Source organism: Pseudophryne corroboree, chromosome 5 (genome assembly GCF_028390025.1).
Source record: "Pseudophryne corroboree isolate aPseCor3 chromosome 5, aPseCor3.hap2, whole genome shotgun sequence".
Taxonomy (NCBI): domain Eukaryota; kingdom Metazoa; phylum Chordata; class Amphibia; order Anura; family Myobatrachidae; genus Pseudophryne; species Pseudophryne corroboree.
In genome coordinates, this window is record NC_086448.1 from 190,000,436 (window position 1) to 190,027,946 (window position 27,511).

The window sequence follows — 27,511 nt, forward strand, 5'->3', positions numbered from 1 at the left end:
GTGTGCCCGGCGCTGCAGGGAGATGCCGGGCGCACGATGAGGTTGTGTTACCAGCGGCCGCCCGGCTCTCTCTCCACAGCGGAAGTTGGCGGCAGGAGCTCACTACAAGGGGGCATTACTACTGGGGGGGGGGGGGCGCATTGCTACTGGGGGCAAATTACAGGGGGACATTACTACTGGGGGGCATACTGGAGGCAAACTAGAGGAGGGCAAACTGCAAGGGGACATTACTACTGGGGGGCAGCATTACTACTGGGGGGCAGCATTACTACTCGGGGCATTACTACTGGGGGCAAACTACTGGGTGGCATTACTACTGGGGGCTAACAACTACTGGGGGGCATTACTACAGGGGGCAAACTACATGGGGATAAACTACGGGGTCTAATCTACTGTGGGCATTACTACTGGGGGGGCTAAACTACATGAGGGCTAAACTACAGGGAGGCTAAACTACTGGGGGCATAGCTGCTGGGGCTATAACTACAGAGGCTAAACTACAGGAGATAAACTACAGGGGCTAAACTACAGGGGGCATTACCACTGGGGGCTAAACTACACGGGCTAAACTACAGGGAGGCTAAACTACTGGGGGCATAACTACCAGGGGCATAACTACAGGGGCATAACTACACAGGGCTAAACGACTGTGTTCATTATTATTAAGAGCATTACTACGGGGGGCACTACTAATGAGGGCATTGTAAAGGGGGCACCACTCCTAGGGACATAAGGGGCACTACTACTGGGGGCATTGCATAAGGGGCACCACTACTGTGGGCTCTATATAAGGGGCACTACCACTGTGGGCACTACCAGTACAGTGGACATTGCATAAGGGGCACTACAACTGTGGGCATTGTATAAGGGGTGCTACTACTGTGGGCATTATGTGTATTACGGGGTGCTACTACTATGGGCATTATGTGTATTAGGGGTGCTACTATTGTAGGCTTTGTGTATAAGGGACACTAATGTGTGTCATAGCATGAATAAGGGACACTTCTATGTGGTGTAATGTGAATAAGATTGTGTTACTGTGTGGCATAATTTTAATTGGGGATACTATTGTGTGACCACGCCTCTTTTGTTTTGAGACCACGCCCCTTTTTGGGGCACGTGCCAGGGGGAGGGGGGGGGGAGTTCCACCACCTCTCTAGGACCACTTTAAGCACTGATCATGTGTATGCTCATTGTATGTATTGTGTTTACACCATGACCCTTGACTCTTCAGTGTTTTTTGTTTTTTTTAAATACTCACCTCCCATGGTTTGCGGGTTTAAAATCAGGTAGAGCTGGGGTTAAAGTGCAGGGGGAGAGTGCAGGAGGGCGATCGTCCGCGGGGGAACACCTGCGGGCCTCGCCAGCATCATAAACAATTTACTTTATATACGTAAACCCCTACTATATTTATAAAATACACACCTCCCATGGTGTGTTTTTAAATACATGGAAGTGTAGATGTTAAAGTGCAAGGGTGGGTGAGTATGGGGGGGATAAAAGTGCAAGGGGGGGCGAGCAGAGAGGGTGAGCAGGCGGGGATTGCCCGCGTCAGCGCTGATTCTCGGCCGCATAGCTGCGTCCGGGAATCAGCATAAGCCATTACACCGTTAAGCACGCCCCCTGGCCAATAGGAGTCCGGAGGGTGGGCTTAACTCATAACAGCTTATGCTAATTCCCAGGCGCCATCACGGTGCACGGCTGTCCCCAGGGAATCAGTCAGTGGCATGCCCGGAAATCTTCTGGTAGCAGCCCTGGCTACCTGGAAGATTTCCGGGCATACCACTGAAAAGGTTAATGCCTGTCTAACATTATTCTGACAGAACAGAACAAGAAACAAACCATCCATCCCAGTTTTGTGCTGACATCGATGTATAAGAGCTGCATTTTTCTCATCATTTTGAGAGAATGCATGCAATATTGCGTTTGTAGTTATGCGTGCAATGGGAGTGGGCTAGATTTACGATGGATGTGTATAATCTCAGATGAGATCGTGGGTTTGGCTAGAGGTCTTCGCAGATTTGTGCGTGCAATCGCAATTGCAATCCGTGCTAAATGAAGCCCAGTGTCTTCAGACTTCTAATTTACGCCTATTGTGGATTAGGTCATCTGGCCAGAAGGTCTCCTTGGATGAGGTCAGAAGAAGAGCAGTGACTGATTTGTGTCCTCCTGTGTTGCTTGTCATGTATCTGCACTTAGGAGAAATACTGGGTGCATGAAGATAACCATCAGGTCAAGAGCTGTTCTGGCTGCCGTAAGTGTCACCTTGTGTGGCGCTACCCTTGACAGGTAAAATAATGTTTGGCTCAGTTTGTAGTTCAAAGAGAACTGCTAATGGAGGTTGCTGCTTCAGGTCCAAAGAAAGCAGCAGGCAGGGGTGTAGCCAGAACTTTGTGGGCCCCATAGCAACATTTTGAAGGGGTCCCCATCCCAATGCTTTTAGAGAGACACTTCTCTGCAGTAGTTGTTCATTTTATGCCCTATAATAGTGCCCTAGTTCATTTTCTGAACCATAGAAGAGCCTTATTTAATGTTATGCCCCATAGTAGTGCCCAAGTTTCTTTTATGAATCGCAGTAGTGCTTAAGTTCACCCTATGTCACATTTCAGAGCTGCCAGTACACATTATGCCGCACAGGGTTCCGGTATGAATGGTCGACAATGTTAATGTCGACACTCATTAGGTCGACCACTATTGGTCGACACTGACATGGTCGACATGGACAAATGGTCGACACGTGGAAATGGTCGACACATGAAAAGGTTGACATGAGTTTTTTATTTCTTTTGGGTGATGTTTTCTGCGTAAAGTGACGGGGAACCCCAATTAGTGCACTGCGTCCCCTCGCACAAGGTTACCATTCCCAATCGTAGTCCACGTGGATCGTAAAGTATGAAAAAGTTCCAAAAAAGAAAAGTGAAAAACTCGTGTCGACCTTTTCATGTGTCGACCTTTCACATGTCGACCATTTCATGTGTCGACCATTTGTCCATGTCGACCATGTCAATGTCTACCAATAGTGGTCAACCTAATGAGTGTTGACCTTAACATTGTCGACCATCTGAACGGATACCGTCGCACAGTACCCCCAATTCACATTATGATATATAGTGCTCCCTGTTCATGTTGTGCCTCATTACAGTGCCCCAGCTCATATTATATTATAATGCCCTCCAGTTCATTTTATACCACACTATAATGAGCAGGTCTAGGGGCATACCTAGCTATATTGTAGGCCCCATGGAAAAAGTTTGAAAGGACGCCCAATGGCGAAAAATGTATATAACACATGTAACTTTAACAGGGCAGGTGGGCCCGTCTCAGCTCTGGGCCCCATAGCAGCTGCACTGCCTGCACCTATGGTAGCTACGTTCTTGGCAGCAGGGCACTCAGTGTATTCAGTTGGCACAAATTCGCTATGAAATGGCTCTGTTTTCATATATTAAAATTATATCAGTGAAAAATAGGTTTTAATGGTAGTACATACACTGTATAGTGCTCTTGTTAAACAAAATAAGTGTACATCCTTGTGATTCATTCTTCCTAAGCTGCCCCTTTAACATTTTAATGGGTGTATCTTTTCACCAGACAGTGACCTCAGCTGAAGTTACTATAATAACTAAATGGTAAAACTATCTTGCACTGATATCATCACATTAAGGGCTGAGTATTTTGGAAATAAAATAAAAATAAATGTTGAAGACCGGGGAGGCAAGAATAATAACCAACAACCGGCAGATTTGTGCAGTATTCTCAAAAGAGATTGTTATGTTACAAACAGTACTCTGACTATTGTTATATTGTAGTACTTTAATAAAACACAAAAATAAAGGAAACACATACTCAAAGCTTAAATGGAAGGGTGAGACAAGGCTGCAGTGGGGTCAGGGGAGAGATTGTACACTTTGTACCCGACAGACACAACAGACATGAGTAGCTGAACATGCATACACTGGGGCAATAATATTTTATGGTTCTGTACATTAAATATAGGTCCTAGAACAGCTGCATAATAAATGTAGGCAGAAGTGTAAAGACCAAATTCATACATACAGGTTGTAATTAGGGAAAAAGGTATTATTTTTGTTGCTTACTTACTCCCTTCCATAATGCTTTGGTCTATTCTCCACCTGTAATAAACATGCGAACAAAAAATAAATCAATGAAACGAAGCACACAAGAACAGAAACAATAGTCTATGGGCTGGAGGATATAAAAACAGCTGTGCAGTGTGTATGTTCAATGAATTCCTATAATAAAGTAACATTTCAGGGGCCAATGCGGAATTGAAAACACAGCAGCACTGTATTGTAGACGCACCTTGCATGTTTTCATGCTACGCATGTTTCGGAGCTGAGCATATGCTACTACAAGTTGTTCAGAGTCATGTGCAACTCAGTGGCAGCTCCACTTGCAGCTGTAGAGGCATTACTAGGTATAATGGGGCCTAAATGTGTAGTGAGGGCTGTGTTGATGTAACTGCAGGCTCCGCAAAGTAGTGCATGCATGTAATAATGCCTGTTTTCAGAAGGAGCTTTTGAACCTATTATAAGGCTGATGCAAGTGCATGATGAGAATGATGACAGCCCAGTGTACGGATAGGGGTGGCCCAGCCGCCAGAGATGTGTACAACTGCATGGGATCCGGTCTGAAGATCGACAGTGTCTAGGTCGACAATGTTTAGGTCGACCACTATAGGTTGACATTCACTAGGTTGACAGGGTTGGAAGGTCGACAGGGTTTCTAGGTCGACATGTACTAGGTCGACAGGTCAAAAGGTCGACATGATTTTTTTTTTTAAATAATCTTTTTTTGAACTTTTTCATACTTAACGATCCATGTGGACTACGATTGGAACGGTAATCTGTGCCTAGCGAAGCGGGGGGACACGGTGCACTAATTCGGCTTCCCGGTCACTGTACGCAGAAAATGATACAAAAACAACTACAAAAACTCACGTCGACCTTTTGACCTGTCGACTTGGCACATGTCGACCCAGAAACCCTGTCGACCTTCCAACCCTGTCGACCTAGTGACTGTCGACCTATAGTGGTTGACCTAAACATTGTCGACCTAGACACTGTCGATCTAATGATCCACACCCAAACTGCACATGGGCGAATATACGCATTTAGTTCGATACACGCAGTGTGGACACTATTACAGCTGATTTGTGCTCAATGCTGGATTAGACCCTCAGACTTTAACATGAGTGGTGAATGATCCAGAAATATAGATATGTATAGGCCCAGACAAGATACAGGAAAGGATATGGCCACAATACGATTCAGTATTAATGGGCACGTTGGATGGAAGCAGATGGATAAAAAGCATATTGTAACAAAAGGCCTGATACATTTCTTTTCATCTGGAGTTCTCCAATTGATGCATCACTATTTATCTTTGTGATCCAAATCAAATGGTACTGTAATACTTTACTAGATCCCAAGGCTGTCCTACTGTACCAAGCAACAGTGGTATCTTTTATAAATGCCTACATGGATTTGGAACATTTGTGTTATCTATTGTCGTCTCTCATATTGCTTATTTTGTTTCTACCTTAATGTATGCAATATTGTGTCATTTCCCTGTTTTTTCCCTTCCCTCCCTTTTGTTTTTCCTCTCCCCTAAATACCCTGTTTAAAAAAAACTTTCTATAAAAATGTTATGCAGATGGTAGCAATGTCTACGTATTTTGGCTACAATATACACTGGATTTCCCAACTCCTGATGGACATATGGTGGGAGTGTGCAAGATTACCATTTTGGTAAGGGGTGATCTCCACATACAGAGAGATCCTTGGGGGAAGTATATTGATAATCCAGACTTTTGGCTTTTAAATCTGACCAGCATTCCACTTAACCCTGAAACACCTTAATAACATAGCGAGTAACTGCCAGACCCTACTCTCCTTCAAATTTGAAAGATTGGTTTGCCAGATGAATATGGAAGATATAATGTTATCTACTGCATATAGACAGGGGACCTTTGTGCAACATGAAGTACATGAGTGAAATGTAAAGATTTGGATAAATACAATAATATAAGACATACAGGCTTTGGAATAGGTTTTGTCTCTCGTTGAACAGTCATTAGAATTGGACCCTGGCATTGTGTTGTCCCACCATTGAGATCCCTTCCCTCTTGTCCCAGATTACCGCTAAATGTACAGTAAATCCTTAGCAACTGCGTACATATATGCCGCATCAACGCACTAACAAGAAATATCGACTCCGAGAGTGATTCTATGAACACACAGACTGGCTGCAGCAGTAGCAACGCTGTGCTATGTTTCTCTGCATACATGATCACAGCTGAAGACAGATCCATGCCCCGAAAATTGCATTTCCCCATTACCTCCTCGAAATGGTCCCTTCCTGTTAATCACTCTGCATTTCAAATTTTCACTGCGATCGCGGCGCATACGTAGTCTATAGATAATCGCTCAGTTGCGTGAACATCGGCATTATGGAAAAAACATGAATTAGGTCCATAGTCCATAGTTCCTAGATCCCATTCGCTGATAGTACAGTATCTCTTTCCATGACAAGCCCTTAAATATTGTGACCAAATTAAAAGGGCCTTAAAACAAATTGCCACTTACTGTAGCATTTGACCTTTTATTTTTAGCCAAACTTGCGAAAGGCCATTTATTAGCTATAGCAGGAAAGCAGCTGAGTGTGACCTTCATGCATTAATGTCAGCATGCAGTTGAAAATGTCCACTTTTTTCTTATTTCATCAAATCGGTTTCCTACTGCTAATTCTTCTAGACTGGTGTAATCTTCATAATGCTCACTCTCTCCTTGCATGCACTCTTGCTATACCTACAGCTGGAGTTAGCATGCCTATTGTTAATATCTGTAACTACAAATACATAAAACTTTGGTTCCCTATGATCTGCTCCCACTAAGCAGTTGCCTAGGACACCAGGGTCTAGATAGCTAAAGCACTGGATGAGTGCATTAAGTGTTACCGCACTCCTGTAAATAGAAGATGCAGGCCCATACCCATTCTGCATTAAGTAAGAGGGAGTGTAAAGGTGCATACACACTTGCCGAGAAAGTAAACAATGTCACTCATTTTCACACTTCCTAAACAAGTTAGTTTATTTTCTCGGCAAGTGTCTATGCCGGCAACGACGAGTGATGTGAGGCCCTGCGGGTCGTTAACGACCCTCGCTGTCGGCCGTGCATGCAGCTCAATTTGGACTGTCGTCCAAGAGCTGCATGCACGACTCGGCAGCGGGATGACGTCACTGAGCGATTTGGTTGTCATATCAGTGTGTATGCCCTGCTACCAACCACCCGGCACAGGAGGGGGAAACACTAGGCGACGTCGCTCAAAGAGCATGTTGCCTAGTGTGTACCCACCATAAGGGTGAGTGGGTTCAGGCTTCTCTAAAGGCACCACTAACATGAGCCAAAGTTACTTAATAGCTATGAAACGTTGCAGAGATAAGTGGGCCAGAGTGGCGTAACTAGGGGCCTGCAGCCACTGCGATCGCTTGGAGGCGCAGGGCTGCAGGAGCGCTGCCACTGATTTGCTGCTGTTTTGGGAAGGACACAGAGGGCACAGTGCGCGCCTCTCCTGTGTGTCCCTCCTGGGTCTCCGGCGGGAGCGGTGTGTCTGTTAAATGAAGTGACGGATCGTGAGCTCTGATTGGCTCACGAACCTGCAGTTCATTTGACAGTCACGCCGCTGCCGCTGGAGACAAAGGAGGGATATACAGGAGAGGCGCGCACTGTGCCCTCCGTGTCCTTCCAAAACCTCACAGCAGCGGGGGAGCCCGGGGACTCGGGAGGGTGTGTACCTGGCACTGGGGGGGCATATTTGGCACTGGGGGGTATAAGTGCACCTGGCACTGGGGGGCATATTTGGCACTGGGTGGGTATATGTGTACCTGGCACTGGGGGTATATGTGTACCTGGCACTGGGGGGGGGGGCATATTTGGCACTGGGGGAATATGTGTAGCTGGCACTGGGGGGGCATATTTGGCACTGGGGGTATATGTGTAGCTGGCACTGTGGGGCATATTTGGCACTGGGGGTATATGTGTAGCTGGCACTGGGGGGGCATATTTGGCACTGGGGGTATATGTGTACCTGGCACTGGGGGGCATATTTGGCACTGGGGGTATGTGTGTAGCTGGCACTGGGGTGGTATATGGGGCACTGGGGGCATATGTGTATCTGGCACCGTGGAGGAATATCTGGCACTGGGGGCATATGTGGCACTGGGAGTACAGCCCTAGCAACAAGCATTACCCCCTGGTTACAAGCACAACACCCAGCTCATGAAATCCCTGGCAACAAGCATTACCCCCCTAGCAATGAGCATGACACCCAGTGCATGAAACCCCTGGCAATGAATATTACCCCTTTGCAACAAGCTTGAAACCCAGCACATGAAACCCCTGGCAACGAGCATGACACCCTGAGCATGAAAACCCCTGGCACCGTGCATGGAAACAAGAGCATGAAACCCCTGGCAACGAGCAGTTAATTTAAAAGTAATTAGAAGCCTTACCGTAGGACTTAATGTGTAATGGGCATTGCAGTGTGTGGCATAATGTATCACGGACATTGCGGTGTGTGCTATAATGTGTCACAGGCATTACGGTGTGTGGCATACTATATCACGGGCATTGTGGTATGTGGTATAATGTCTCAGGGGCATTGCAGTGTGCAGCATAATGTATAACGGGCATTGCGGTGTGTGGCATAATGTATCACGGACATTGCGGTATGTGTCACAGGCATTACGGTGTGTGGTATACTATATCACGGGCATTGTGGTATGTGGTATAATGTCTCAGGGTCATTGCAGTGTGTGGCATAATGTATCACGGACATTGCAGTGTGTGGCATAATGTATCACGGACATTGCAGTGTGTGGCATAATGTATCACGGACATTGCGGTGTGTCATAATGTGTCACAGGCATTGTATGTGCTATAATGTATCAGGGGCATTGCAGTGTGTAACATAATGTACAACTGGCATTGCAATGCGTGTCATAATGTGTCATAGGCATTACGGTGCATTACAGTGCGTGGCATAATGTGTCGGGGGCATTATGGTGTGTGGCATATTGTGTCATGGGTATTATTGTGTGTGACATAATGTCTAAGGGCCATTGCAGTATGTGGCATAATGTGAGGGGCATGAATCAGCTTGCAAAACTGGAGTATAAGGTAGTCTTTTCCTGCAACGCCACGCCCTTTAATGCAAAGCCATGCCCATTTCAGCAAGGCCACACCCTTTTTTGCGGCACGCGCAGTTTCATCACTTTACTGGTGGCAATTATGGGGGGGGGGGGGGGGGGCGCCAGAGAATGGTTTGGCTTTGGGGATATAAAATATCTAGTTTGGGCCAATGCTATTGGAACAACCCCCTTATGACATTTATTTAAAAAAAAAAAAAATGTGATTAGTTAAATGATGCCATAAACTTAATAAGCATGTCTGAGAAAACAAACCGTTGTATTGCTCTAAGCGTGTATTGGCAGGGACAGTTCTAAACGAGCACCCTAAGCTCTCCTTCTGATACTTTATACCCCACTTCTCTCTCCAAATAAAAATATTTAGGTGCCTAATACCCACCAGTCCTACAACTCCTGTAACCACTGCCACCATCTAACGTCCTCTGTGACTACCCCCACCACCCTCTTCTATTGTAGGCAACAGTCATTACTTCCTCACCTGCTTAAAAGCTAAACTCTACAACATCCATCATAAAATCTCTTGATCAGCCCCCAACTGCTCTCACATTCACCTACTCAAACAGTTCTTTCTCCTGTTGCTAAAAAGCTCTTCTGTTATCTCCTTAATGTGTCCCCTTGATCCTGTTACCGCCTACCCCCTCACAACACAGCCTGCACTGTGCTTCCCATTTCAGCCTGTCCCCCTTCGCTGACACGTGAGTCTAAATCTTCAATCATGTGCTCTTTTCTCATTTTGGCGCATTATAAATACACAGTGGTGACTATACTGAGAATTTCTAGCCTGCATGGCATTTTGTTTTGTTTTTCATATGGATACTGCACAGCACCAGTCCTCCTTATGTAAATGTCAGTAGCTGTTATGCATGGACACATGTATTTTCTTTTCTTATGTATATTCTGTGTGTGCGTTTTATAGAAAGAGTTGTAGCACAGAGGGGACTATATTCTTGAATTTTAACATAGCCCCATTTAGAGCAAAAGTGGCTCCGGTTCCACCACTTGATTTAGGTACTGCTGCTTGTTTCATGCTCATATAGGGCCTGGTTCAGATGTGGTTGGAGTTGCTATCACTGCTGCTTACATAGAAGCAGCAGCGATTGCACTAATATGGTGATGCAGCAGGAGGGTACATTACTGACCCGAACTGCGTCCAAGGGCACAGTATCGGACGTTCCCCAGCACCACTGGGCAGCTTGTTGCACCCATGGAGATACGCATGCTGCCCGCCCCTAAACGGAGTTGACGCCTCCATTTTCACAAATGGAGACCGTCGCTGCCCCCTCACTGACAGTCTGATGCCATCCCTGCGTCCAGTGTTGCAGGATCCGTTTGTGCACGCACAGAACGTGTCCTGCGCATGCGCAAAGTACCTAAAATCGGTACTTTGTGCATCAAGGTGCACTTCCAACCACATCTGAATCAGGCCCATCGTGTTTCCCACTACATCCCAGCTTTCACACTGCAGTAACAGACAGTGGTCATATGGCTTCCTGGTAAACAGGGTTGGAAGGAAGCCACATGACAAACATACCGGTCACATGTTTTTCCTCTCAAGTAGATTCATGTGGGTATATTCAACTGAAGTCGGATCCATTCCAACATTCATTTGTCGGAATGGATCCGACCTGGGCTATTCAATGACATCTCAATTCGACTTTTAAAAAAGTCGGGGAGGGAGAGCCGCGGGCAGACGGGGGAGACCAGCGCTGCTCTCCCCCGTCTGCCTGCGGGTCTCCCCCGTCTCCCCCCCGTCTCTCTGCCTCTCCCGTCCCTCATCTCCCAGTCCCTGCATCACAGCCGCCGCTGACGGCAGCGTCCACCCGGCTCCAGCAAGCGAGGTCTTTTTCAACGCTCGAGTGATCGTAGTGTGATTGACAGGAAGTGGGTGTTTCTGGGCGAGGTCTCGCTTGCTGGAGCCGGGTGGACGCTGCTGTGAGCGGCGCTGTGACATCCTCCAGCGCTGCTCACCCCGTCCCCGCCTCGGCTCTCCCCGTCCCCGCCTCGGCTCTCCAGTCTCTGGCGCTGCTCTCCACATCTCAGTTCGACTTTTTTTAAAGTCGAAGTGAGATGGTCGAAAAGGGGGCCAAAACCTGTCGGTTTTGGCCCTGTTTTCGACACAAGCACGTGGATCGGCAGCTATTCCGCTGATCCAAGTGCTTTTCGACAAGTCGAGTTCCTCGACTTGTCGAAAAATTTGGGGTTTGATTGAATAGGTCGGAACCCCTTCCGACCTAAAAAAGTTGAAAAGTATTTTTTCGACAGACTGCAGCTTTCTACTTCAATTGAATATACCCCATGGTGTGGCAGGCACAAACGCCCCTCGGTAGTTCTGCTTTGCTTTGGTCTGACATTGGTGGTCATTCCGAGTTGTTCGCTCGCTGCCGATTTTCGCAGTGCAGCGATCAAGTGAAAAAACGGCAAAAATGCGCATGGTACGCAGCGCGCATGCGCTAAGTACTTTCACACAAAATTTTGTAGATATACACAAGCTCGAGCAACGTTTTTTCAACGCTCGAGTGATCGTAGTGTGATTGACAGGAAGTGGGTGTTTCTGGGCGGAAACTGGCCATTTTCAGGGAGTGTGCTAAAAAACGCAGGCGTGCCAGGTAAAAACGCAGGAGTGGCTGGAGAAACAGGGGAGTGGCTGGCCGAACGCAGGGCGTGTTTGTGACGTCAAACCAGGAACTAAACGGACTGAGGTGATCGTAGTCTAGGAGTAGGTCTGGAGCTACTCAGAAACTGCAGCAAATTATTTAGTAGCAGTTTCGTTCGCTATTCTGCTAAGCTAAGATACACTCCCAGAAAGCGGCGGCCTAGCGTGTGCAATGCTGCTAAAAGCAGCTAGTGAGCGAACAACTCGGAATGAGGGCCCTTAAGCATTTGAAAACCACACTCTAGAGAGCCTACATTTGCTACAGGAAAAGTAACATGTCTGCACTCACACAGTGTAAAGCTCTGACTGAATTATTTCTGCTTATAGAGGATTTATGGACCTACCACCCTCCTCACCTTTACAAATCAAGTATCTTAAGCTGGGTACACAATTGTCGCTCGAACGGCCCATACATCGCTAGCAGGTTGGTGGGTATATGTAAAAGGCCATACAAGGTGTTTTATTACATAATTAACTATGGACCTCATTCAGGACAGAACGTAGAAGTGCTATATAGCGATTTTCATACTGCTGCGCATGCGCAGCGGCCACAACGGGTAGGCGTGATCTTTCCAAATGCCATCACATATTTGTGACACTGCAAATAGACTAATAAAGATGGTGCAGAAATGAGGGCAAACGTGCCTTTTATATGTCCGTGGAAGACGATGGATGATGGCCCCTTCTGTCAGTGCTGAATCTATGTGTTATTTCTAGCCAGTGGAAAACGTATTGACTGATAAGGGGATGCAGTCAATATACAGGTTGTTGGGATCCTGGCAATCAGGAGACAGACGCCGGAATCCCGACAGACGGTGAAATGCCAACACTCGGAATCCTGACAATCACTTGGTATTCCCACTTGGTTGGTGGGTCCATGCCACCATGCAAGTGGGAATAGAACCTGCGGCAATCGAAGCGAGCCTGATGTGTGGCGAGCGCAGCAAGCCCGTGAGTGGACTCACTGCTGGAATCGGTATAGTGACAGCCGAGATCCCGTCTGCCGGGATATCATATGTATACCCTAATATATTGTGTTGTGTCCTGCAGATGGTTCTAGACTGGCACAGGCACCTATTCTGCTACCAAGCTGGTATCTGTCTCCCAATACCATGAAATGTAAAGAGAAAATCAGAGATTTCACAGAAATTCTCTATATAATAAGTAAAACCTTGGACAGAGCTACAGTTGCAATGAATATAAAAGAAATGATGCTGTTGAAATTTTTTTTTTTACTTTTCTCTTATTTTAATTATATATTTCTTCCAGTTTATATAAATCAAATTCATTTTAAAATAAAGATGTACTTGTATATTATTATTATTATTATTATTATTATTATGTACTTGTTGGAGATATATTTACATGTTGTTTTATATATAACTTATATATATAATTTATGATTTATATTGTCTAAGACAATTGTCTGAGGAGATAGAACTTCAAGTGAAAGGACAACGATATACATTCTATAGATCTACAATAAAAAGGTCGTCACTAGGTCGACCACTAATGGTGTACATGCATTAGGTTGACAGGGTCAAAAGGCAGACAGGGTCAAAACATCAACATATAAAAGTGTCAAAGTCAGAAAAATATCACGCTGCACGTTGCCATATATGCACTTCATGTGTGTGTGCACGCTGCATATTTAATCAAAATAATGTATTTTATAAGTTAATATTCCCCTGAGTTCAGCAAAGTATGGTATATTAAAGATGGCTCTTTGACCTTAGAGATTCCCCAAACAATAGTTTGCATGTTAAAAGGGCTTCACATGTTCTTATGCATAGTTAAGGACAGGAATAGTAATTGAAGATTAATTGTATTCCGAATAAATTACACCTAAGAATAGTCAGTTTCTGTCCCGCAGACGGAGTACAATAGCCTTTAATTACACTAAGCTTTGAGATTCAATAGAGGGCCAACACCTGGGTTCTAGGATTCTCTCCAGAAGAATGATTGCTGAGATGTCATTGTCTCAACTGAAAGTGGACATTGAGAATACCTAACAAAACCCAGAGACAGGGTTGTTTTGTATTCACCAAACAATAGCTTTCCACAAGACAGGAATGTGTTAGTCATCACCCAACGTTTTGCATAACCAAGGCCACTGATACAGCTAGCTCACATGCTGTGAAACTCACACACTTCCTGTGGTTGACACACCCCCACAGCTGGAATGCAGGTATGATTATATCCACTGGAAATCACAGGGCACAGACACTCACTCAGAACTAAGCTAGCACCCAGCAGCATGGCTGGTTCATCCCCAGGACTGACCTCCAAGCGAAAGGCTAAGTATTGAATTCACATGGCTAGATAAGGAAATATAGACAGATGGCTTTAAGGTCAATGGTGCTGGTTTAATTAGGATATTGTAACTTGTTTGGGAATCTGTGATGGTAGCTGGGACATTAGACAACCTGTAGCATAGCATTTGTGGTATTTGTTTGCCTATGGTGATTTAAAATAGATTGTGCTGGTTTGTTATAATATATCTTGTCAATCATGAATACCGCCATGCAGTTACTTGTGAATATGGGTTTTGTAGCAATGGCATGCTGGGATGTGTGGTTACATTGTGATCTGGTGATTCATATAACATGGACTGTAGGCAATAAACGAAGTTTGTTTGGAATGTGAAATTGAATAAGATGGTTCTAGGAAGTTTGTTTGGAATGTGAAATTGAATAAGATGGTTCTAGGAAGTTGGTTTGGAATGTGAAATATAATTAGTTGGATTGGAATGTGGAATATAATTAGTTGGTTTGTAGAAGATGGCTGCTGCTGGGTGTTTTTCTCCTCCCCCTTTGAACCATGTGTTGCAGTCTTTGGAATCATGGGAGTTTTCCCAAAATGGAGTCTAGCTTCTGTCCCATGCGGTATTGTAGGGACAATTTGTGTTGTTGCTGGGTGTTGTGTATATAGGGACAGCCAGTCTGGGTAAACACAAGTATTCTCTCCACAAAGATTCTCAGCATTGACTAACTGCGCAGCGATTGTTTCTCACATGTGTAAGTTTCTCTGCAACCATATTGTCTTTATTGTTATTGCAAGCCATTCTCTCTCTCTCTCTCTCTCTCTCCCTCTCCTTCCCCTTAAAAGTACTTGTGTTTTTATTGTATTTTATGTGTAGTAACTTGGTTAGGAATTCTATGTTATGATGGTAGTGTATAACTTGTAATGTATATTCTTTTGCAATAGAACGTTCATTTAAGGTGTTAGAACCTGAGACCAGTATCTGTGTGTGTTCATTATATTGATAAAGGGTTCTCAGAGCATCACAGCCGCTCATACAGCTTTTAAGCTAACAAGGTTACACTGCATTACATCTACACATTATCACTGCACAAAGGTTTACATTATAAGTACATTCCTTAAGGTATAGTTATTCTAGTTTAAATCTGTAAGTATCTGCAACGCCTGTGTTCACACCCTGTGCACAGCGTCTGCTACGCTAAGGGCGTACCCTTGCGGTACTTTTTGCGCCAATTGCGTACTGTGTCTCTTAACCTTTTAAAGTGATTTAAAGTACGACAAAATAGGCATTGTCAAAAGGAAGACAGTTCAAAATGTTAGCAGGTTCAAATGGTCGACAGGGTCAAAAGGTCGACATGGCAATGGTCGACACAAGTTTTTTTTGGGGGGTTCAGCTTTTTCATACTTTAGCAACCATGTGGACTATGACTGGGAGTAGTAACTTGTGCTGAGTGCAGTGGAGCGAGGCACCTTGTCTGAAGCATGGCGATCGAAGCGGTACACTAATGGGGCTTGTTTGTGGTAGAAAAATTCCACCCCCCCCCCCCAAAAAAAAATGATGTCTACCTTTTTTGCGGCAATCATTTCCATGTCGACCTTTTGACCCTACCTAATGCATGTAAATCATTAGTGGTCGACCTACTGACTGTAGACCTTTTCAGTGTAGATCTAATAATCCACACCCAAGGACAACCGTCAGTAGAAGTCTAAACTCCAGGTTGTGATATTCATGCATTTGAGACACAAGTCAATACATATAATTGTTATGATTCCAGTACTTCTGACCAGAGGAGATCTTATGACAGAGGCCAGAGTACTGGAAGGAAATGCTGGTTACGGGAGCCGGAAAGCCTAGTAACCCCTGGCGCCCTAACTCCGTTGTCTCGCCCGTGTAATCAGAAATCCCCTGCGAGACTATGGTTGCTTGAGCCCATGGCAGCCGCGTTTGAAGGGCGGATTATGTCTGCCCAACTCCGATGCCCCCTCAGGTCTTAATGGGAGACAAAGGGAAATCCGAGACAGGGTGATAACAAGGGGCCCTCTGACTAAGCAACCAGGCCAGGGGCTACAAGCTAACTAACTTAAACCAGAAGTATGTGCGGACAAACCGCCAGGGAAAAGGACAACCAAAAATCCACTAATCCGTTACTCCTATCCAGCACCGCTGGATACCAGAGTGGATTTGTGGGAGCGGAATCCTCCGCAAAAAGCTCCGAAACACAATATAACCAAATAATAAATAGTAAGCGGTCAAGCCGCAACACACGGCTACGCCGCGACTCACGAACACCACAGGATGTTAAAGGTGCTCGGTCTGGACTCCAGGAAAAGATGACAACTTCCGAGTACTGGACCACTGAGGACAGGAACGACCGGATAGAACAGGACTGGAAAACTCTCTGCAACTGACACAGCAAACAGGAAGCTATTACCGGCGTCTGTGAGAAGTCCTGAGAGTGCCTTTAAATGGGAGCCCTCCAATCAGGAGCCAGACAGGGCTAATTACAACATGCCGTGCAGCTGCATGCTGCACGGCCAGGAACCAGTGAGGTGATTAACTTAGACCCAGCAACGGGGAACGCGGTCCGACAGTGGCGTCCCCGTTGCTAGGGTCTGTGCGGCTCCGTGCGCCCGGCGTCTAGCGTTGCTAGGGAGCCGGCGGCTGTCCGCATGCGGCGTCCCTAGTTGCTAGGCGCCGGGCCGCACTGACGAGCGGACCCTCGGCGCCTAACAATAATAAGTACAGATCAGTTAACTGCAAAATCTAACTTGTAGCATAAGCAGCAAGTTTCATCAAAAATGTTTGAAGAGACGTTCACAGTACAGGCTATCCTAGTCGGGATGCAGAGCATAAAGAGCATATCATACCTGGAAATACATATTTATAAGGTCAGTGGTGTAAAGAACATAAGGCCTGATCAGTGGTGCAAACAAAAAAATGTCTTATAGGTACTGTGTGAGCGCGCGCCAAAAAATGGCCAAATGCCACATGAGGCGTGGCCAATGAAAATGGGGGTGTGGTCAATGAAAATGGGGGCGTGATACACATATGGGGGGAGGGACAGATACCCATTTGACCCCAATAGTGCCAGATACACGTTGCCCCACAGTGCCAGATATACATTTCCCCACAGTGCCAGATATACATTGCCCCACAGTGCCAGATACACATTGCCCCACAGTGCCATACACACATTGCCCCACAGTGCCAGATACACATTTGCCCACAGTGCCAGATACACAAATGCCCTCAGAGTGCCAGATATACATTGCCTCACAGTGCCAGATACACATTGCCCCACAATGCCAGATACACAAATCCCCCCAGAGTGCCAGATATACATTGCCTCACAGTGCCAGATACACATTGCCCCATAGTGCCAGATACACATTGCCCCACAGTGCCAGATACACAAATGCCCCCAGAGTGCCAGATATACATTGCCTCACAGTGCCAGATACACATTGCCCCACAGTGCCAGATACACAAATGCCCCCAGAGTGCCAGATATACATTGCCTCACAGTGCCAGATACACAAATGCCCCCACTGTGTCAGATATACATTGCCCGCCAGTGCCAGATGCAGAAATGCCCCCCCCCCCAGTGCCAGATATGCCCCCAGTGCCAGATACAGAAATGTCCCCAGTGCCAGATATGGCCACAGTGCCAGATACACATGTCCCCCCCCAGTGCCAGATATGCCCCCAGTGCCAGATACACGTCCCCCCAGTGCCAGATATGCCCTCAGTGTCAGATATGCCCTCAGAGCCAGATACACATGTCCCACGCAGTGCCAGATATGCCCACAGTGCCAGATACACATGTCCCCCCAGTGCCAGATATGTCCTCAGTGTCAGATATGCCCCCAGTGCCAGATACACATGTCCCCCGCAGTGCCAGATATACATGTTCTCCCATTGCCAGATACACATGTCCCCCCAGTGCCAGATACACATGCCCCCCCAGTGCCAGATATACCCCCAGTGCCAGATACAGATATGCCCCCAGTGCCAGATATGCCCCCAGTGCCAGATACACATATCCCCCGCAGTGCCAGATTTGCCCACAGTGCCAGATACACATGTCCCCCCAGTGCCAGGTACACATGTCCCCCCAGTGCCAGATATGCCCTCAGTGCCAGATATGCCCCCAGTGCCAGGTATACATGCCCCCCTTCCCCTGCTGCTGTCTTGATTGTGTGTGTGTGTGTGTGTGTGTGTGTGTGTGTGTGTGTGTGTGTCTGTGTGTGTGTGTAGGAAAGCGCAGCCTGCGCCTCTCCTGCCCCTCAGTCGGTGCGGGTGTCACTGTTTTCCTTCAATACAGCGCCATCCGTGAGCCAATCAAAGCTCGCGGTCTAGCAGCCTTGGCTGCCGGTCCGCGAGCTCTGATTGGCTCATGGGCCGGCGCTGACTTGAAGGAAGACACTGAGGGGCAGGAGAGCGAACGCTGCGCTCTCCTCTCCTCAAGCAGCTGCGCCGGTGAGCAGCGGAGGGAGGGAAGGGAGAGGCGGCCCGTCGGCGTGTACCCACGGCTAAATTCTTAAGGGTACGCTGTACCCACTTGCTGGGCCTGATTCATTATGGATTGCTATTGAGGCTGAGATAGCGATGTTCACAAATCTGCTATTGCTTTTCGCATGTTAAGAGCTGCCTAGAAAGGATAAAAGATGCCCACAGAGGCAGTCGCAAATCTGCGTGGGTATTACCAGATTCGCAATGCATACGCAAAAAAAAGACACCATTGACATTTGCGGCTGAACCCAGCATACTCAAATCAATGAGTATGCAGTTGCATCGGGCACCATGTTTCTGAACGCAGCGTTCGCAGATAATGTCAGATGCATGCCCCAAAAACGCCCATAACATGCCTGGATTTTCCCAACCACTCCCCAAAAACCCAATGTTACCACCCACAAAGGTCACTTCCTGTAAATGCATTAGCAGCGAGGGCGCAGTTTGCCGATAATAGCTCACTGTATGCAATCTCACATTTGCAAGTGGTAATGAATCAGGCCTATAGCAGCTAAGCAATGCAATAAGGCAGGGGTTCTCAAACTCGGTCCTCAGGACCCCACACAGTGCATGTTTTGCAGGTAACCCAGCAAATGCACAGGTGTATTAATTACTCACTGACACATTTTAAAAGGTCCACAGGTGGAGCTAATTATTTCACTTGTTATTTTGTGAGGAGACCTGCAAAACATGCACTGTGTGGGGTCCTGAGGACCGAGTTTGAGAACCTGTGCAATAAGGGTATCAGTCATTGGACCAGTGCAGGTGTGGTGTCAGCCTAAGGAACTCTACAACCGTGAATACATGCTTCCAACAATTAAGGATTCAGATAGTGGCCCTCATTCCGAGTTGTTCGCTCGGTATTTTTCATCGCATCGCAGTGAAAATCCGCTTAGTACGCATGCGCAATGTTCGCACTGCGACTGCGCCAAGTAACTTTACTATGAAGAAAGTAATTTTACTCACGGCTTTTTCTTCGCTCCGGCGATCGTAATGTGATTGACAGGAAATGGGTGTTACTGGGCGGAAACACGGCGTTTCAGGGGCGTGTGGCTGAAAACGCTACCGTTTCCGGAAAAAACGCAGGAGTGGCCGGGGAAACGGTGGGAGTGCCTGGGCGAACGCTGGGTGTGTTTGTGACGTCAACCAGGAACGACAAGCACTGAACTGATCGCACAGGCAGAGTAAGTCTGGAGCTACTCTGAAACTGCTAAGTAGTTAGTAATCGCAATATTGCGAATACATCGGTCGCAATTTTAAGAAGCTAAGATTCACTCCCAGTAGGCGGCGGCTTAGCGTGTGTAACTCTGCTAAATTCGCCTTGCGACCGATCAACTCGGAATGAGGGCCAGTATTGTAATGTTATGTGGTATATTTGCCTGACATTATTTGGGAGCAGTCATTAGAAGGCAAGAAGAATGCTAATTACTAATGACAAAGGGATATAATGCACCAGTACGGGTCACCCAATGGTGTGATTAGCATAACACATATGTAATTCCAATGCCATGGCCTTCTCAGTCACTAGATCTGAATTCCATTGAGTAATTATAAATTATTAAGGAATGATACCTGTGGCAGTGTTTTCCTCACCATATCCTAAGTGCCAGCTGAGTTACTTTTGGACATGGAATACTGGTGTAGCATTCTTCTTGCACAATTCCACACCCAATGCCTAGTTACTTATGGGCCATACTGGCTGCACGTGTTAGCCTATGACCAATTGATTAACATTATATTGGCATTTATATGTTTGGGTACTACTTATTTATTGAGCTTTCTTGGCCAAATGGGATTTGTTGGCTACCTGGAAGCAGATATATGCATGTTTATTTACTGTGTAGTTGGAAGTATACTGGTTTTATGGTGATATAGGAGTCTTCAGAGGCATGCTTTTTATACGGCCTATTGGCTATTATTATTATAATTATTATTATTATTATTATTATTATTATTGTTATATTAATATTATTATTATTATTATTATTATTATTATTATTATTAACAGTTACTTATTTAGCCCCCACATATTCCATTGTGCTTTACAATTGGGAACAAAATAGCACTAAAACAAGACTGGGTAATAATAATAGACATATAAAGCGGTAAGAGGGCCCTGCTCGCAAGTTTACAATCAATAGGGAAATAAGCACTGATACACAAGAATAAGTGCTACATATTGCTTATTGGTCCAGCCAGATAGCATATATTCTTGGTGGGGTGATCTATAATCCAATCACACAGGAATGTTGGCATGGGGTCAGCGGGAAGAAAGAAAATATGTAAAGCTATGTGTGGACTGTAGATAGGGGGATGTACTTGGGTATGATAGCTTATGGGAGTTATGGGACTGGTTCTGAAATTTTTTATGTTTGAAGAGGTGAGTTTTCAAGAAACTCTTGAAGGTTTGGAGTCCAGAGGAAAGTCTTGTTGTGTGTGGGAGGGCATTCCAAAGAATAGGAGCAGTCCGAAAAAACAAATGCCCTGTAACTGTGAATGTAAGCAGGTATAAGTGTGGATGAGACACACAGATCTTGTGCTGACTGGAGAGGATGAGCTGGGAGATATTTTGAGTTTAGTCAAGAGATATATGTTGGTGTAGTTTGATAATAGCTCCATGTTTAAGTAGAAGTATTTTATATTGAAATTGGTAACCAATGGAGGGACTGACAGAGTGGAGCAGCAGATGATGAACATTTAGGAAGATCAGCCTTGCACATGCATTTAAAATGGATTGTAGTGGAGAAAGAGCAACAATTTAGCAGCAAAGCAGTCATTTTTACAAGCTCACACAAAGGGACTGCCAAGTACTAAAGAACATAAAGATATGTCCTTTCTCATCTACATGTTATCTGCAGCGGTGCGTACGTATCTTGAAGCGACTAGTCGCAATACGTACACACCATGAATTCCAATGTGCACACATTAGTCACGGCAAGAGTGTCACGTTTGCTGTAAATAGGACTTAAGATGAGGAAGGCCACAACAGTAGCATATATCAATTGTTCTTAGTTGCAACACTCACTGTCAAGTGTTATGCACACCAGTGCCAGCAGGAATGTACTGGTGTCTGAACGGTGAGGGATGCAAAACAAATGAACTCACAGACAGACTGGGGAATATGACATTACATACACAGAAGGTGATAGGGTAACAAAATAAACACAAAGTGAACAGAGAAGCCCAACGGCTAAGAAACTGGGTGTCTCCCTAATATTAGGAATGCTCAGATGGAAAAAAGCAAGATGTAGTGATTTAATACGTAGAGAACCCGAAATGCTGTTGCTAAGGGCAACAGCAAAAACCCTAAAGGGTTACCAACGGGTGTGGCAGTAAACTCCTTGGTCAGAGATGGAATAATAGACACAAGAAGAGTCTCCACAATCCTAGTCCTCACTTGCAGTGCACTGGTTCAGCTTACTGCCACTAAACTGACACCTGAACACCTTGCACAGTGAGAAAGGATTTTGGCAGGCAAGTCTGAGAATACAGCCGCAAACTTGCTAGGTTCACAGAGTAGCAAAAGAACCCCAGCAGGTTAAACGACTGACTCCAGTCTTACTGCTAGGTCTGGATTGGCAGAGTGTAATACCAAATCCCAAGGCCTATTTGCAGTAAGCAACAAACAAATACAAAGTTTACACAGTACTAGCTAGCTTTCAGGAACTGACTAACCAACAAAGATTCAGCAGCATCTGCCTAACCTGAGAAGAGGGTTTATATAGCAGGTGCTGTCCACGCCCCACTCAGACCTCACAGACTGTGAGCACAAAAACCAGCACCGGATCCCCTGCCGTGCACAGAGCCTGTAACCACTGCACAGCAAAAGACCCGAACCGGAGTATCAGCTACGCTCAGGTTACTCCGCTAGCACTTGTCTCCCGGTTGCCATGACGACGTGGCAGCACAGAGCAGGAGACCCTAACATCAAGTTCCAAACTGCATATGGAAGCAACGTAAGCAGAAGAACCTTTTGTTAAGAGCTTCATGGATTGGTGTCCATGGCTAAGCAGTCGCACCCAAGCCTCATCTTACAACGCACAATGCCAGAATAATATGAAGCACATAAATTTTTCTGAATGATACAGATTGGTCCATGTTTATCTTGACCTTTAATAGGATTAATTGAGACTGGGCAGTCGGACTTAATCCCCTGCTGTAATGACATAATCCCCTGCTGTATTGTTCTCTGTATTGTATTGCAGCTGAGAACAATAGATGAAGGGTTTATGTTAATAAACCATGTTGTGCCTAGGCGCAGCAAACTAGCCAAGATAACCGTGGACCCATCTGTATATCACGCTTAACCACCTAACAGTCTGATGGATGATTCTCAGTTTAGTGGATGCCAAGAGAATCTTCTTGGCCAAATTAATTTTGGTGATGGAGAATTATAATGCTCTGGGGCTGTTTTTCATGGCTTAGTTCCAGTGAAGGGAAATCTTAATGTTACAGCATACAATGAAATTCCACAGAATTGTGTAAAGTTGTGGCAGCTCTTTTAGCCACGCTTGGTGTGTAAGAAACCTGACTAGCCTGCACAGGGCCCTGAGTTTATCTCCATCAAACACCTTCAGGATGGAAACACCAACCCGAGATTTTTGGATTAAACCCATAGACACATGTAATTATCTGCATCTGTATCTGCTTATTCTTCTTTTCTGTAGCACACACGCGTTCCAGGCTCTGACCTATAATGGAAAGTGATGCTTATTTTTCCTGTGGGGGCCATGAGGCTTGGCTTTCCGAATTAATGCACATGGATTTGGAATGAGAGGCTCAACAAGCACATATGGGTGCGAAATTCTGGTGTCCACTAATTTTTGGCCATGTAGTGTATTTTGGCTGTGTTGTGGATATTACCTATCTAGTGTTATGAAGCTACATGGATGAACAGATGTTTCCTCATGCACTGCTGCTCAAGTCACGCAAATAGCCCGTCTGAGTGTGCCAGATCCTGGTGATTAAAACTACTGGAAGTGACGAAACTGCTTTGCTAGTGTACACAGTTTACTGTGATTTGCAACATTTGTACATATATGTGCAACTGAGTTGGAATTTCTGCAAAAAGGGCTCTGATGCTTTCCTCACACTGAGTTCCCATGTGCTGCTCCGATACAAATAGCCGCAGCTTTCCTCACGTTCCATTGTACGGCTGCAGTGTGAGTAACCACAGCTTTCTTCACACCGAGTTCCCTTGTGCAGCTCCAATGTGCGTAGCCGCAGCTTTCCTCACACTGAGGGGCTAATTCAGTATGGATGGCTTATGCTATCCTTACTGCATTTGCTCGATGTCGGGAACGGGTCCTGTGATCGCATTGTAGGGATGTGAACTCCTCTGCCTGATTGACAAGTGGAGGTATTTGAAGGGAGGGATGACCTTGCCAGAAATGGGGGCATGTCACCCCCATTGTCCGGGAGTGCCAAGGCCAAGGATTGCGTCACGAGACGCAGTTTCCTTCGCCTTGCAAGCCACACTGCGACGGCAAGCCTGAGTAAGCTCAGGCTTACTCAGCCTGCCGCCGCAGATGAACATCACGACCGATGTTCACGATGTTCATCTCAGATGCGATCATATCGCAAATGCAAGAGGAGGTGCTATTGCTAAGGATTGCAATTGCAAAGCGGCAACTGGAATCCTTACTGAATTAGGCCCTGAGTTTCCTTGTGTGGCTCTGATATAAATAGCCACAGCTTTCCTCACAGTGAGTTCCCTTGTGCGGCTCTGATGCAAACAGCCACAGCTTTGCTCACACTGAGTTCCCTTGTGCGCCTCCAATGTGAGTAGCCGCAGCTTTTCTTACGCTGAGTTCCCTTGTGTGACTCTGATGTGAGTAGCCACAGCTTTCCTCATAATGAGTTCCTTTGTGCGGCTCCTATGTAAATAGCTACAGCTTTCCTCACACCGAGATCCCTTGTGTGGCTCCCATGTGAGTAGCCGCAGCTTTCCTCACGCTGAGCTCCCTTGTGCAGCTCTTATATGAATAGCCGCAGCTTTCCTCACACTGAGTCCCCTTGTGTAGCTCTGATCCTCATGCCAGGTTTTGTTATGCTTAATCTGCGACTTTTTGTATGAAAGCAATTTCTTCCTGGTTAAAGTCACAGCATCTCTCGTACACTGGGGGTCATTCTGACCCGATCGCACGGTTCAGTTTTTTGCAAAACGGCACAGTTTGGTCGCCGTTTCGTGGGCGCGGTCCGGCCAACGCAGACGTGGCCGGACCGTGCGGGGAGTGGCCCGCAGCGGCTGCATGACGTCACACGCAGCCACTGCGGGCCGGGGAGCGATGAGTAGCTCCCGGACAGCACGCTAAAGCTGCGCTGGCCGAGAGCTACTCTTGAAGTGCAAAGGCATCGCCGCTGTGCGATGTCTTTGCACTTCTGCGGAAGGGGGGGGGGGGGGGGCGGCACACTGACATGCAGGGCGGACTATCCCTGACCTGGGCGTCCCCCCGCATGTCTGGGTTCATGATCGTAGCTGTGCTAAATTTAGCACAGCTACGATCAACTCAGAATGACCCCCACTGTGTGCAGCTTTTTGCTGATTCCACAAATATAGAGGATGCTACTTCTCTCGGGGCATCTTAGCCGCGTCGGACGTTTTGTGCAATATGGCGTATAAATGCTGGGTATAAGAGGATGCATCTGTATACTGTCTATGTATTGGAAAATGAGGGTATATATACAGTATGGATATATAGATCTGACATGCTTGATTTGTTTTTTTATTATGCCATGAGCAATATACATTTATATACACATACATAACAAAAATTGTCTTTTTTTTACCAACCAAACTGACTCCTTCAATTGGCTGCGGGCTGCAATTGATATTATATCCTATTGAATGGCCCTCAAGTGGGCAATTCTCCCTTCTCCCTGTACGGGACAGCTACACCAATTCAAACTACATACTTCTCCAAAATATTAAGATTTTAGTGGGTCTTAAGCTATACGGTATGGCATTGCTACTAAGCAATTAAGTTTTCATATAACAACAATTTCTTAACAGACCAGTTTAAAAGGCACTTTATGTTCACTTCTGGAGAATCACCCATATGTATTATAATTATACTCTGAAAAATAAAATAATCTGGAACGTCTGATTTAAGTAAGGAATACAGAGAAGCACATTCAGATTTAATTATTTTAAAATGAGCAACTTTTTGGACATCTTTCCTTTTAAATAGTTCTCTCTAATATGATTAGAGGTTATGTAAAGAGCCCCTAGTAATGAGATTCCCAGATAATGGACTTCATATGATTACAATTAAAAATCTGGCTTCTTCAATTAAAATCATGAGAAACATACATTCTGTGAATAATCTTCAAATAATAGTTTATGCAAACTCTGCACCGTGAAATAAGTTCTCCAACCCTAAGATGACTCCAAGTCTATGGAGTAATTAACAGCAAATATACTTTCCCAGATCTTCAAAACAAGACCTAACCTTTCAACATCTAACATAGTTGTTGGAACGGGATGCGGGGGTGTTGTAGGGGGACCCACTACATTGAGAGGCGCCAGTTAATTTTGTGGGTGGCAAGGCGCAGTGTGGCTGCCATCTGCAGGGCAGTAGAAAGCCTTGATGGGACTAGGTACTATTCAGGGGGCGTGACCTAATCACAGTAGGCGTGACCATGCACTCCTAGAATAAAATAATAGTACTTTAACCACTTGCCTGGCATGGTCACATCAGATGCGACCACACCAACAAGTGCTTTATCTGACCTGGTCGCACAGGATGCAATCAATCAGATAGACAGCGTGTGCGGCTACAGGGAAGAGAAACTTCCCTCTGCTGCCACTCTCAGAGGGACCTGAAGGTCACTCTGCCTTCACGCACCCTCCCCCAGTGTTTGCCATGCTGCCGATCACATAGCAGCAGCCGGGGAAGTGTAAAGTGACCCCCCCTAATCGCCTCTGTACCTGATGGCTGTCCCGGCTGCCAAAATGAAAGTTGTGATGGTCACAATGTTTCCGATGTTTCTGCCCAATGTTTCGATGTTTGGGGGAAGAACAATATTTTTTTTTTTACAAATATAAAAAATATACATATATATATATATATCTATAAATCTATATATATATATATATATATATACACAGGTTGAGTATCCCTTATCCAAAATGCTTGGGACCAGAGGTATTTTGGATATCGGATTTTTCCGTATTTTGGAATAATTGCATACCATAATGAGATATCATGGTGATGGGACCTAAATCTAAGCACAGAATGCATTTATGTTACATATACACCTTATACACACAGCCTGAAGGTCATTTTAGCCAATATTTTTTATAACTTTGTGCATTAAACAAAGTGTGTCTACATTCACATAATTTATTTATGTTTCATATACACCTTATACACACAGCCTGAAGGTCATTTAATACAATATTTTTAATAACTTTGTGTATCAAACAAAGTTTGTGTACATTGAGCCATCAGAAAACAAAGGTTTCGCTATCTCACTCTCACTCAAAAAAGTCCGTATTTCGGAATATTCCGTATTTCGGAATATTTGGATATGGGATACTCAACCTGTATATATATATATTTTATTTAAATCATTTTGGATAAGGTTTAATACACGTTTTACACCTAATTCACTCATTTAAAAAAAACGACAATTTCTGAGCTTTTTTTTTTAAAGAAAAAAAATCGTCAGTTAAGTGGTTAAACTCCTACATGGCCACGCTGCAGCCCAGTACATAGAATCTGGTGATGGGCTGAGGAGAAGAGCTGCAGCTGCTGCTTCCAGGTAAGGGGTGGACGGGGATCTGGGTCTCCACTGGATTCCTCCATCATACCTGGGCCCGGGTAATAACAGAGTGGGAGATGAGACTACAGCT

General features: G+C 45.5%; 1 protein-coding gene across 3 annotated transcripts in view; it reads right to left on the reverse strand.

Annotated features, from left to right (window-relative positions):
* The window catches only part of CHN2 (chimerin 2), a 568,891-nt gene that overhangs the window by 289,530 nt on the left and 251,850 nt on the right, over positions 1 to 27,511 (reverse strand). For 2 of the 3 annotated variants that reach the window (XM_063921964.1, XM_063921965.1), the window contains exon 4: positions 4,095 to 4,130. In XM_063921964.1, coding sequence (XP_063778034.1) covers positions 4,095 to 4,130 — 36 coding nt within the window. The remainder of the gene's footprint in view (positions 1 to 4,094; positions 4,131 to 27,511) is intronic. The other variant, XM_063921963.1, reaches the window with a different exon arrangement.